The sequence below is a fragment of the Nymphalis io genome, chromosome 13 (genome assembly GCF_905147045.1).
Source record: "Nymphalis io chromosome 13, ilAglIoxx1.1, whole genome shotgun sequence".
Taxonomy (NCBI): domain Eukaryota; kingdom Metazoa; phylum Arthropoda; class Insecta; order Lepidoptera; family Nymphalidae; genus Nymphalis; species Nymphalis io.
In genome coordinates this window covers 6,660,088-6,673,521 of record NC_065900.1, presented here as the reverse complement: position 1 = coordinate 6,673,521, position 13,434 = coordinate 6,660,088, and the positions used below count along the sequence as shown (strand labels likewise).

The window sequence follows — 13,434 nt, the reverse complement described above, 5'->3', positions numbered from 1 at the left end:
AAATAAATGCTTAAATTTAAGGTGCACAAAATTAAATGAGTTACTACTAACGATAAGTTTATTATCGGTTCTTCTCGCTATATATAATTTTGTTTTCATTATTATTAATCTTGTAAAATGTCGATTCAAATATAATTTTAAGAGCCTTTTTGTAGGTATTGACGCGGTCTTTGCCACTTTATCCTACCAAAAATACTTTAACAGGTAGTGTTTTACTTTTAAAAATCGAAAGAAATAAATATTTAGTCATAGCTTCATTATTCTTTTATGACGCGAACTGAGAAGGAATTTGCAAAGGAAGCGCAATCAGATTTTCATCGCAAACGTCCCCCCATTCGCCGCCGAAGAAATGAATACTTATTGCTAAAATGAGGCGGGCATTAATGAGAGCCGGCTTTCGAGCGCTCGTCCGCGTCTTAATTCTCTTCGAAAAATATTCAATAAGCGACTCAAAGCGGTAGCTGATTGGCGCCATACAGATGAACATTGGATATGCATTAATTTAAAATTTATTTGAATTCAGTTTGATTACAATGCTAAGTCTAGATTTATTACGTTTAGGGTTTTTTTACCTACTAGAAGTAATAGTCTTTATGAAAAATATTTTTCTTGTATCTGTTAAACCAGTCCAAACCACTAATATAACAAGTGCTATAATAATCTCTTTATATTAGGATAAATATACGTTTATGTAAAGGGAATAAAAAAAAACAAATAAGAACTAAAATAACTGATTGTATATTACATATCTTTTAATGCTTTCACAACACATATATTATAAAGCAAATGATCCTGTAATTTAGACCAAGCTTGTGTTGCAGATTCTTCAACTGAATCCAAAGATTTAAGCAATTCGTCTTCTTGTGAAATTATCTTAGTATGAGTTTTTAAAAATAAACTCAAATATGACTGAGCCAATTCAAAATCTCTATTCGATTTAAATAAAACATCTAGCATTTGTAGAAATTGTTTCATAACTTCCAAGCATCCACCTGCATCAGGCGCCATACTTGTTACTTCGGCTTCAATTGAAGCAGGTGATAATGTTTTTAGTTTCTCTAAACATTCATTATAATCATCTACTTTCTCACAAGCATTCAGCTTTTTAGCAAATGGCGTTAACGTTGAAAGTGACTCAGGAATCAGTAGTTTGTTATTTGAACTTCCCTTTTTTTCTTTTTCCAAGTCAAATTCAAGCTCAAGACTTGGAATTGTCGGTAGAAAGAATGGTGCTGACTTAGGTACAGTAAGTGGGGTTTTCGGCTTATTGCGTCTCTTGACAATGTCTAAATGAAGCAAATTAAGCCATCTTGACGTTGGTTGACCGGACAAAGTAAGAAGTTCTTCGCTAATTTGTTCAGGGGATTTATATTCTGGCTCTTCTCCCAAATCTATCATTCCAATATCCTCAATATCTGGTTTTTCCGCAGCAGTAGAAGGCAACTCTGTAAACAAAACACTTAAAAAACATTGTGAATAATAAATGTAATTTAACCATACGTCTATCCAAATGAACAGGATAAATTAAATTTAAGTACATAAGTCTGTGAACACAATTGCACGCTCTTATTATTTCCATAAAAACCCGACACGACAATGAAAATAAGAAATCAGTCTAAAAGCAAATTTTCTTACAATCAAATACTTATCGAGACTTAACCAACTATCAATCTATAGCCAAAACTACTTTCTAAGCGATTTTTGGAAACTTCAACTTTAAGATAATTTTACTTGTGCAAAGTCTGGTAGACAAGTAATAATTTATACTAAAAATAATATAATGAACTCACTAAGTTGTGGAATATCAATAGCATTTCTGTCAATTGGTTTGAGAAATATTTTATCATACAAGTGCCTGTTGGCCCAAAGGAAGACACCCAACTCTCCAACATGGGTAGTTGCCATGAAGTCACCCGTTGGTGACATGCTGAGTGATGTGCAAGGTTGTTCCACCTTAAAATACATATAGCATTAAAAGAACATGCTTTTTTAAATTATCCTAAGATATTTGCAGAACCAAATTTAGCTTTTTGTTTCACAAATATAGGTATTATGAATATTCTTACATAAAAAATATCAACAAGTTGTGCACTTGGGATGTCCCATGTGCAGATCGTACAGTCCATAGATGAAGTAACCAGCCATCTAAAATTGTAAAGTAGTTAAATCAGTATCATTATTTCTATATTTACACTTGATTCTGTTAATTTGTTTTTAAAAACCTACTTACCGGCTTTGACAGTCAAAATCAATGTCATTAATTTTACCAACATGTCCTTCAAATTTCCTTATAACTTTCATTGTATCTATATCCACTAGGGTAATAGAAAAGTCTTCATTTGCTAATGCCATTAAACCACTATCTCTGTGACATTTTGTGCTGTTTACGGACTCCTCCAACCTCAGAACATGATATGGTGTTGTTGCTAGAATTTAATCAAAATATGATAGATAGATAACAATCTTAACGGTTAATATAAATTGATTTGAAAGATGTTTAAGGAAGATGGAACTATATATACTAGAAATATAAAATAAGAAATTTACATGGTTATTTAGTATAGTAGTCTGAGTTGAACAATTGGCAACCCTTTTTACTAGTCTGAATACCCTAAAGGATCAATCAAACAGTAGCAGTCTCTATAACTTATTAAATTATCCAAAAAAAGTAATAACCATAACAGCCTGTGAATGTCCTACTTTTGGGCTAAATAGGGAGAGGAGGCCCCCTTTTTGAGGAGAAGGTTAGTAGCTTATTCCACCACGCTGCTCCAATGCAGGTTGGTGGAATATACATGTGGCAGAATTTTAGTGAAATTAGACACATGCATGTTTCCTCACAATGTTTTCCTTCACCGTAAAGCACGAGATGAATTATGAAAAGTCAGTAGTGCTTGCCCAGGCTTGAACCCACGATCATTGGTTAAGATTCACCCGTTCTTACCACTGGGCTATCTCGACTCTCAAAAAAAAGTAATAACTTACCAGCTTTAAAATGCCAAAACTTTAATCTATCATCAGCCCCTACAGTGATGACTCTTTGATTGCAGAGATCTGTCTCTACTCCCCTTACTGCTCCTTTATGAGCCACTTTTTTCTCATTGCCATAATGTCCTCTGTATATACCTGACTGCATGTTAAACTTATGTACTTGACCATTACTATAACCTAAAATAGAAAGAATATGTAATATATATGATCAGAGTTATTGTATATTTCCATATTCTATGTTATATTATTATCTAATTAAAATAAATGAAAAGTATTTTTACATTGAGTTTAAATGCCCATTTAACATTTAAAATGTATCATTTATATATTCATAAATTCTTCAACAATGACAAAGTCTTATACACAAAATATAAAATGATATTTAATGCATCTTACCAATAAGGACATAATTTCCACAATGTGTAACCGTTAAACAAGTTGCTAAAATTCCTTTCTCCATTTCTGGTGGTTTTAGTTTATGTTTTCCCATACATATCCTATTGTATGACCAAGTTGTAGCTATGTATTTCCCCTCATGTATAGAAGCAATGCTGTCCCATTGCTTGTCTCTTTGCATACAAGAACTTAATTTTGTTATCGGAGGAAGAATTAGGTGATCAACTTGTGTTCTTTCTAAAAAAAGTAGTTTAAATAAGAAAAAACTCATTACCATTTTTATAATGAAAATTTTGTTAAATAATATTACTTTTCTTCTTGGATGCCTTTCTGTTATATGATGCTTTTCCCATACTCTTGTTAAATGTTTCAGTTATTGTGTTCATGATGTGCAGACTTCTATCTCTACCTGCGGCTAATATGTTCTCACCAGTTGGTTCACAGTAGCGCACCAAATTGGGAGGAAGAGCATGACCTTCCCTAAGAGTAAGACAAAAGTTAAAAATTACAATAAAAGCAAAAACTTAAGCTCGTAAAATTTACTTTTTTAACAAATAGATTAAGATAATATAATAATTGATTTGTTTTTTTTTTTAATTAAAATTATTAAACCTTTTCTTTAAAAGTCTTGCTCCTCCATCAGGCATGTCAAATATCCACATTTTTAAAGAGTTGTCTTCAGAATTTGTTACCATTAATGGTTCTGATGTCAAACATTGCAAACCCGCTATTCTCGAAAAGTGAGCAGACTGAATCTGAGATTTGACTCTCTTCTCTTCTAAATCCCACATAACTAAATGCCCTTTAGTGCTTCCTGTTACCATTATTGGCACACCGTCCATTCTAAATGATAAACAACTAACCATACCCCAGTCATGAACAAATTCCATAACCACTTGGTCATAGCGAAGGTTATGAAGGATTATTTTGCCATTTTCTAGGGCAATAGCTACTACATCGATTGCGGGTGCTGGTTCAGTTACAGTCACGGCTGATTCCCATCCTTTAAAAGTAAATACTAACTTTGCTGTCCGAATATTCCATATCTGAAGTTGGCCCTGTTCACTACCAAGTAATATTTTATTAAGATAAGTAGGAGGATGACATATTGACGATATTTTAAAAATTTCCTTATCAAAGCGAAGGTCTAGAAACTCTGTTTCTTCCTTAATATCAAAAATTTTCAACACATTATTTTCATCAATAGATATAATATGAATGCCAAATGGTAAAAGCTTATGAATAGGTGCCTGATGTCCTTTATATACGTGCTTCAGTTCACAGCCTCGTCTCCACGCGTAAATATCATTTTCACTAGCCGTATACACATGAAAACTGTCACCGCACATACAAGTTATTGGTCCTGGATGCTCTCCACTTACGCTTAGCAATCGGAATTTGTCACATCCATATGTATGGAACCACTTCCCTACGCTTGTACATAAAAGCGTTTCACCTCGTCTTTTAATAAAACGAGCTACAAATGGCACATGTGTACTGACATAACCTAGAACTCGTGCACCAGTAAATATTTGACTACTCCTTTTACCTTCCGACATTTCAAAAAGCAGTTTTTATTTAAAATGCTCTAAAATAGTCAATTAAAAAAATACAACTTGTTTAAAATTAATAAAATATTTGTTTTGATTTCATGCCGATGACATATTCTAACACTCACAGCATGTGAAAAAGACAGTGACATTGACAAGTTGCTTACTTCTATTTTAAAACATTGCCTTGAAATCGAGGGTTTAAATCTACAATAATATACAAGTTAGCAAAATGTAAAAAAAATTAACTGATAAAAATAAAAAGTAAGGTTCTTAAGGCAGCGCGTTTTTTTATGTGTGACAAAGCATTCAGTGTTACTGAGCAAAAATTTGTTGATTCTTTTTTTTCATAAAATTTTCGAGGATATACCTCGAAATTTCGACGGTTTACGTCGATCAACTTTTAGGATGAATAGAAAAAGAGAATGATTAACTGTTCACCCACGTAATGATTATATACTCCTCGGTTTATCCACTGGATGTTTACATGTAAATCGATTCAACCACGCATAACTTTATACCGGGTAATCCGATTTAGACGACTGGTATTATTTGCGAAAAGTTTTCACAAGTGGTTAAGAAATTTTTTGATTTTTTTCTAAAGGAGTTAAATTAGAATAATTGTTGTATTATATAAATCAAGATTTACTATTCAAGAACTGTTTATTGTACATAACATAGCAAAGATATTAGTAAAAAGTATGAAATATGTAAATCTTAAGTTTGTTTATCTTTACTTTTCGATTGGAATAATGGATATAAATTGTTATTTAAGATCTTGACTTATTAAAGTTGTATTTTTTTTACTCTTCCTGCCACTAGAATGCAATAAATTTTAATTATAAACGGCGATGTTGATTTATTGAAAAAAGGCAATTATTATTACACATTATATTTTATAATCTTATGAAGTGTATAATTATTAGTTATGTAACATTTGGAACATTAATATCTAATTAAAATTTAAAGAAGTCCTTGACGTTTAAGATCCTCAAAGGTTTTACGATTAACCACATTTCCTTGTGAATCTTCAAATTCTTCATCGTTTTCTGCTACAAATCTTTCATTTTCTTTCTGATTTTTTATTTTTTCCCATACTGAAATAAAATAATAAATTAAGTATTTATATATTCATATATACAATATTTTTATATCACATATATTTAATATAACTAAAATCTTAATAAATTAAATAAAAATACTTACAAGCTAATGCATCTTCAATCTGTGTGACATTAGCAAAATGAGCTGTGTTCGGTATCCCGAGACAGCGCATGCCGTGTGCGTGACGCCATTCGGCAAAATGGCGTTGGAACGCTTTAGGGCCTTTATATGTGTAGTTACCGCAAATTTCGCACGAGTAACTGATGTTTAATCCATGCAGTTTGTATAACCAATATGGGATCGGCTGAAAATTAATGAATTATAACATTAAATTAATCAAATAAAACATATTAAGAAATAGTCAACAAAATTAGTTTTAAACGTCTTATTCACAAATGTGCTAAACATCTTTAATTACTTTTCCATCCCACCCTAATGGCAAATTCTTAGGGTTATATGGAACTTCATCGTCATCAGAATCAGCATCAGCGGCGACAGATGCGTCACTCTCTTCATCACTTTCGTCACGCCTTTCCCCCGCAGCACGAGCTGCTCTCCGGGTCACATTCTCTATGGTAGCAGCGCGAGTACTGCTTACAATGTTAGCGAATCTACAAAATAATATATTAAATGAAGTAATAAAAAAACGGTCGAGTTACATTAATTTTTAAAAATAATAACAAAAAAACTAAAATATCATATTTACTTAATAAAATTTGATTGATAATTGATTGACTAACAATCTAAGCAAATGGCTCAAATAGTATGAAATTTTGCATAGGAGTTACTTATATAACAAAAATGAACACTAAATGAAAGCTTCTAGGAGGGTAAAAAAAGAGACATAATATTCGAAACTGTGGTGCTAGCGATTGGAATTCATTTCCGACACAGTTTGCTCAAATAAACTTAGTTGAAAAAATATGAATCAGAAACAACAATTTACTCTTTGTGTACCTGAATTCATTGCAATCACATATGAAATATCTAAATATTTTTTTATAAGCCTTTAAATAGTTTAACCTTCAACCTCAGGATCATTGAATCTAATTTATTTATAAATAATTGTTTTTGACAAATCAACTGTATTAGATATAATATTAGGGCCGGGCATTAACCAGAAACAAGGGTAACAGATATTAAAATTACATTTTTAATGTGGACGAAACATTAGAGCACCTAGTCATATATAAAGACAAACAATGATTTAAAAAAGTACCTATAAACTTGTCCCTCTATAGCTGCAATATCTTTGTGACGTTGTAGAGTAGATGCCTTGGCCTTGTTGGCCCCTTTCTTCGCCACGAGAGATTTGTCTAAAGCAGTTTGACCTTTGGTGCTGAACAATCTATTAATGATGATTTAATATAAATAAAATAAGTAATTACAAAAAAAAATAAGATAACAAAACATTAATAAAATTTAAGTGAAATACTGTAGGAAGATTATTTAAAGTTTACAAAGGAATCTCATGCATTTGCATAGTTGCAAGATATTCACCATTGTCATCATTCCCTTAATCTAATGTCCTAATTGGATATTTGTATATTGTTTTTTTTTTTACTCACGGCCATCTGATCCCAAACTAAGCAGAGCTTATACTATGGAAACCAGACAACTGATATACTACTTTTCTTTTGTAAATACATACTTATATAGATAATTACACCCAGACTCAGAACAAACAGACATGTTCATGCACACAAATATCTGTCCTGGGTGGGCATCGAACCCACAACCTTCGGCGTGAAAGGCAAGTATCTACCAACCACACCAACCGGCGCTGTAATAACTAAGTTTTAAAATCTAAAAATTTCTCATAACTTTAAATTATTTTTTGCTTTTATTGCATTTGATTATATGGCACATTTAAGTCATAGTACTAATAATTATTTTACTATTTTGTCTTATTCCAGTTATTTGATCCAACTTCTAATATATGTTTAAATATTAAAACAGCAGATATTCTGGGGCCGACTTGAGGCCAACTGGTAAGGTTGCATGAGTCTCTTACAAGGTTGACCAATTGAAATTGACTATTAGCAAAATTCCTTAATCGGCTCTTGCCAACATATCTACATTGCTCATCTCATAAATCTCAATATTAATTTACTATCACCTTCTTAAATCTTAAAAAAGGAATTTAATAGTTATATATATATACCTTTTTATAATTAGAAGAATTAGAAAAACAAAACAATTGCCCACTTTTTATAAAGTTTTACCTCTGTGCCCTTTCTTCCAAAGTTCCACCACACTTCAATCCAAGAGCCATTAGAGCAGACTTCAATCTATCCAAGCCAAGTGAAGCTAATTCCTCCCAGGAGAAGAAAGCTGATAAATCTAAATGAGCACCAACATTTGTCAAGGCTCCACCAGTTTCTTTCTAAAATAGAAATATTTGTTATAACAGTACAACTTATCTGATAACAATCAGCATTGTTAGACAAAATTGACATTCATGCACAATCATTGTGCGCACATACATAATCTAACCTTAATTAATTTCAAAGTATACGAGTTGGAAATAATTGCAATTTTATTTTCAGCATAACAGAATCAGCTACAATATATACCTATCATTTCATCATCAGAGATTTCATTGCTTCAAATTCCACTGTCCACCAAAATCATACGCTGTGAAATGTTTCTTCTATTAAATTAATGCATTGTTTTGTAAATTTTTTGTAAAGTATTTATAAGTTTAGTACAAACATTGATAATTGGAGATCATGCACTTCAACGGATTAAGAACTATACATACTATTAATTACATATTTGTTGTTAACACTTGCTACTTTATTTGTAACACTTATCTTCTCTCTGTTTTTATATTGATTTAGAAATTTTCAAAATAGGTTTAATAGCAGTAGTTTCAATGTATACTAATTTTTTCAAAAACATTCATATAAAGTTGAAATAGCTGCCTCATTGTTCTCCTTGCTAGTGCTTAATACCTTATATCCTGAGACACTAGTATTAAATCCTAGACCAGGTGAATGTAAAAATATTGAATGTAGAAATATTTCTGTTACAAAAATCTCAGAAGCAGCCTAAACTTTGCAACTATGCTGTGTGTACTATGCAAGCAAGTAAAATAGTTGGTGCTGCAAATCCTATCTGTCTTTAGATTATGAGAGTAAACTCTTATTTGCTGACATAGGTTGTTATTGATGTTTAGATAATAAAAATGATTAAAAAGATTTTATCTTGTATTTTTTTATATAGAATAGGAAGACGGACAATCATATGGGCCACCTGTTGGTAAGTGGTCACCAACGCCCATAGAAAATGGCATTGTTAATGTTAACCATCGCTTACATCACCAATGCACCACCAACCTTGGGAACTAAGATGTTATGTCCCTTGTGCCTGTAATTATACTGGCTCACTCACCCTTCAAACTGGATCACTACAATACCAAGTACTGCTGTTTTGCGGTAGAAAATCTGATGAGTAGGTGGTACCCACCCAGACAAGCTTGCACAAAGCTCTACCACCAGTAAAAGTTACTTTTCAATTAAACTTATACATACAGGCCATCCTGGAAAACTCCCAGCTTCCCATTGCTTAATAAACTCTTGATGTGCAATAGCCATTTCCTGAGCTTGATCCATTAAGGGTTTAATTCTGCTAACAAAATCCTTCAAATATGTAAGTAGAGCTCTTATGTAATTCCTATACTCACTGTTCTTACGTTCTCTAGGTATATCAAATAAATGGTCAAATATACTCAAATATGTTATATAGTCCACTTTCTGAAATGTTAAATTTTATTTTTTAATATCTATTAAGAAAAAAAAACATACAAAATAGGTACTCTTATACTACCTCAATACCCTTCAAATTAATATATTTTTCATAACATTCATGTAGATCTAAATATTTTCCATATCCCTCTTCATCTGTGAACTCAACAGGTGCTAAAAAAATAATTCAATTATAATATCAATAAAATTGATTTACCCAAAAATTATATTTATTTAAAACATTGTTTTATATTGCATAAATTAATATAAAATACTTACTAGTGTAGTCCTCTGCAGGATTTTCTCTTATTTTAGCTAGTTCTTCAAACTCTACCGACATTGGCACACATATCTACAAAATATTTTAAAAGTTAAATGGAGCAATCAAATAGAGTCACATCAAGTTGGAGAAATTTTTAAGTTTGTAATAGTGTAATATAGACAAGTGACTAAAACCAAAATAAACCATAATAAGTATGATTTCATGGGTAGACCCAACCAAGTATGGGTGCTTGGCAGCCAAAACCACAAATTTAACTTCAACTATATGAATTTAAAAGTGGATAAATCACGAATGTATGAAATTATAGCCTTAATGGTAGCAGCATTTGCTTATCTAAAATAAATTGCAGAGCATTGTGCATAACATAATAACTCACTTCATTCGGATGTTTCCTGTGAAATTCTTTAATTTGCTTAAGCCTCGCATAAAATTCTTGAAACTCGTTAGGGCCTGATAAAGCCGCAATTTCCTCTTTTCGCAAACCATCTTTATCTTCATACAGCTCTTTAAGTCTTATAGTCGATTCTATATACCTCTGTAATAAATTGTAATGAAGAGTTAACATTTATTTTAAAACAAAAATAACAAGAGTTTTGTTTACTTACTTCATGTAAATTTTTTAGACGATGATCAGCGTTGATTGTTTCACGGTGCTGAAAAATATTTAAGGTTAAGTAAATAGCAGTTTTAAATAATAAACCTCAATTTTAAAATACTCTTATAACTTTTGTTTACAATGTAGCAAAAATTTAATAAAACACATACTCCCGTCTTTTTATGCAAAATCTCTTTCACCATTGCGTCCATAGTACGCTCTCTTTCTTCATGATAACTCCTTTGCTGCTCCAATATCGTTTCCATATTCAAATGATTCTCGTTTGCCGAATCGGAAAATCCTAATAAATTTTAAATTAATCAATATATAGTTTAGTAATAAAAATGAAAATTTAAATCACGATAACACTAAAAACTAACCATTAACCAAGCCAAACAGAAACAATCAATTTGACAATCAAATGTTGATGTTTGACAGGCGAAGGTTTGAGTCGTAGACAAATTAATAGACATTAATAGACATTGAGACAGAGATAGTTGGTCAATGTTGCGTATAATGTTGCCATGTAACTGCATTCCTTGTTTTGGGAGATAAATAATTTTCGGGATTTCATTAAAACAAAATAAGGTTATTAAATTTTACTTTTTAATATTTATTATACTTTTTTTTAATTAAAATATTTTTTTGTTTTCCTACTACACCCAAAAACCGTTCCATTGTTTGTTTTTGTTTCCGTTATCAATAATACGTCAGCATCTTTATATGGTACTGGATTAGCATTCTCCTCAGATGTTGAAATCTAAAACATTCAATAAAATTATTAATAAAGAATGGTTGCCACATATATTTCTATGTAACCCTTTGGCTCGGAATCTAATAATATTATAAATTCATGTAGAATGTTAAATAATGTTGTCGTTAGGAAATTATAAATAGGAGAAAGAATTAATTAAAAAAACATATTTACATATAACGAAGCACTTTGGGTTATTATTGGACTCCGTATTTATTTGTTTATATTGTCGACGAGTCGATATTTTTTATCGAAAATCGGGACATTTTTTTTAGCTGACGCTGGCAGCACTTACATGATAAATAATTATAGGTGATGAATGATAAAAACTGGAAAATCCTATTAACTTCAGGATTTTAATGCAATGTAAGGTTCCGTCATGCTATGGCATAAATAAACATCACTGAGAAACTATATTTAGGCACAAAATAGTCGTACTTACGCGTGAAAACACATGCCGGCAATTTTCTTCTTGCTTTCGCTTTAACATGAAATAATACGACAATGTACCATTGCCTTAACTTCGATATGATATAAGGATTGTTTCTCGGCCTTTTCTCTGGATTACAATCGTTTTCTAACACAAAAATAAGCGAAAATTGAGCAAAAACACAATGCACGCACCAACTGTCAAGTTTGTTTCGCTACTCAAGTAGCGAAACACCAAAACTGGTTACGCGATAAGGAACAAAAGATTTGATAAATCTATCTCTGTCTAAACCATTTGTAACGTAATTTTTGTTCTCTTTCTTGTGTAAGTGAGAAGGAAATCGTCGTTGCATCTATTAGTTTCTCTGTCTACGTTAATGTTTTTGTCACGTAATTTTCGTTCTCTTTCTTGTGTACGTGAGAAGGAAATCGTTATTACGTCTATTAGTTTCTCTGTCTACGGTTGGAGTTGACAATAAAAAATTATACAAAAGCGTCAACAAAACTCAATATAGACTGAATAAATACAGATACCAATGAAATACAGAATTTTTACGTTACTGACCTGTCTTTAATTTTATTTTATAAACATTACTAAGGTGGGTATTATGTAATTAATGACGAATTAATGACGAATGAAACAAGTTACTAATTTCACATATAATTTTTGCTTTGCTTGTGAAAATTTCTATATAGGCGCGTTGCGTTGGTTTATCGTAGGGAATAGGGGATAGTTATATTAAGGGGGCTTCGCGTCACCGAGATGCTAATGTTAATACAGTATATACAAATAATATAAGTGTATTTTAATTATTATTCATATAAATTAAGCTGTATTAAAATTTTGTACAGAGTTTGCGACATACTGTGTATTTTGATTAATAAAAAGCTTTCTAATAAAAGGGATTATTATTTCTTGAGTGCTAATAGATGTGGAAATTGAACCTATATATTTAACAAGTTTTCACTTTTATCGGCAGTCCCTATAAATGCCTGTTTTTTATTAAAGAGCTCATACTACAATGTAAACAAAAGTTATAATATCTTTAGATATTTCCCGTTGTTTAAAATTATATTTTGTGGTGAAAAATTGCATTTTCATAATGTAGTGCTAAAATATTCTTATTTTTTTTATATATTTTTTTTTATAGTATAGGACGAACATAGGGGCCACCTGATGGTAAGTGGTCACCAACGCCCATAGACATTGGCATTGTAAGAAATGTTAATCATCGCTAACATTGCCAATGCGCCACCAACCTTGATAACTAAGACGTTATGTCCTTTGTGCCTGCAATTACACTGGCGCACTTACCCTTCAAACCGGAACACAATACCAAGTACTGCTGTTTTACTGTAAGAATATCCGATAAGTGGGTGGTACCTACCCAAACGGCTTAGTACCATAGGCACCAGTAAAATTTAATAGTTATTGTTTTTAAGGGGTTATTTAAATATGAAAAAAATGTTGAATTATTAAGAAATACCAACCTATCTTATCAAATATTAAGTCCTACATAAGGCTATGCTCTTAAATACATATAAATAATAAAGGTTTTTCTAGAAAATAATTTAATAAATAA

The 13,434-nt window shown here is 31.4% G+C and overlaps 2 protein-coding genes across 3 annotated transcripts; both read right to left on the bottom strand.

The window, feature by feature from the left end:
- Positions 1 to 719: 719 nt before the first annotated feature.
- Positions 720 to 5,063, bottom strand: LOC126772790 (WD repeat-containing protein 36). The gene is made up of 8 exons (XM_050493370.1): positions 4,000 to 5,063; positions 3,698 to 3,867; positions 3,388 to 3,624; positions 2,986 to 3,168; positions 2,231 to 2,426; positions 2,067 to 2,145; positions 1,791 to 1,953; positions 720 to 1,445 (listed from the first exon to the last, which is right to left on the bottom strand). The coding sequence occupies exons 1-8, from the start codon at positions 4,944 to 4,946 to the stop codon at positions 742 to 744; spliced, it is 2,679 nt and encodes an 892-aa protein (XP_050349327.1). The 5' UTR covers positions 4,947 to 5,063; the 3' UTR covers positions 720 to 741.
- Positions 5,064 to 5,791: 728 nt separating this feature from the next.
- Positions 5,792 to 11,118, bottom strand: LOC126772815 (splicing factor 3A subunit 3). 2 transcript variants are annotated; one of them, XM_050493406.1, is made up of 12 exons: positions 11,049 to 11,118; positions 10,839 to 10,969; positions 10,679 to 10,726; positions 10,450 to 10,608; positions 10,070 to 10,142; positions 9,873 to 9,964; positions 9,578 to 9,799; positions 8,267 to 8,427; positions 7,261 to 7,389; positions 6,460 to 6,652; positions 6,144 to 6,345; positions 5,792 to 6,034 (listed from the first exon to the last, which is right to left on the bottom strand). In XM_050493406.1, exons 2-12 carry the CDS (start codon positions 10,932 to 10,934, stop codon positions 5,901 to 5,903), a joined length of 1,509 nt encoding a protein of 502 aa, XP_050349363.1. In that variant the 5' UTR covers positions 10,935 to 10,969; positions 11,049 to 11,118; the 3' UTR covers positions 5,792 to 5,900. The 2 variants fall into 2 exon arrangements, with proteins under 2 accessions (XP_050349363.1, XP_050349362.1); XM_050493405.1 differs by lacking the exon at positions 11,049 to 11,118 and having other exon boundaries at positions 10,839 to 11,042.
- Between the last annotated feature and the right edge of the window lie 2,316 nt (positions 11,119 to 13,434).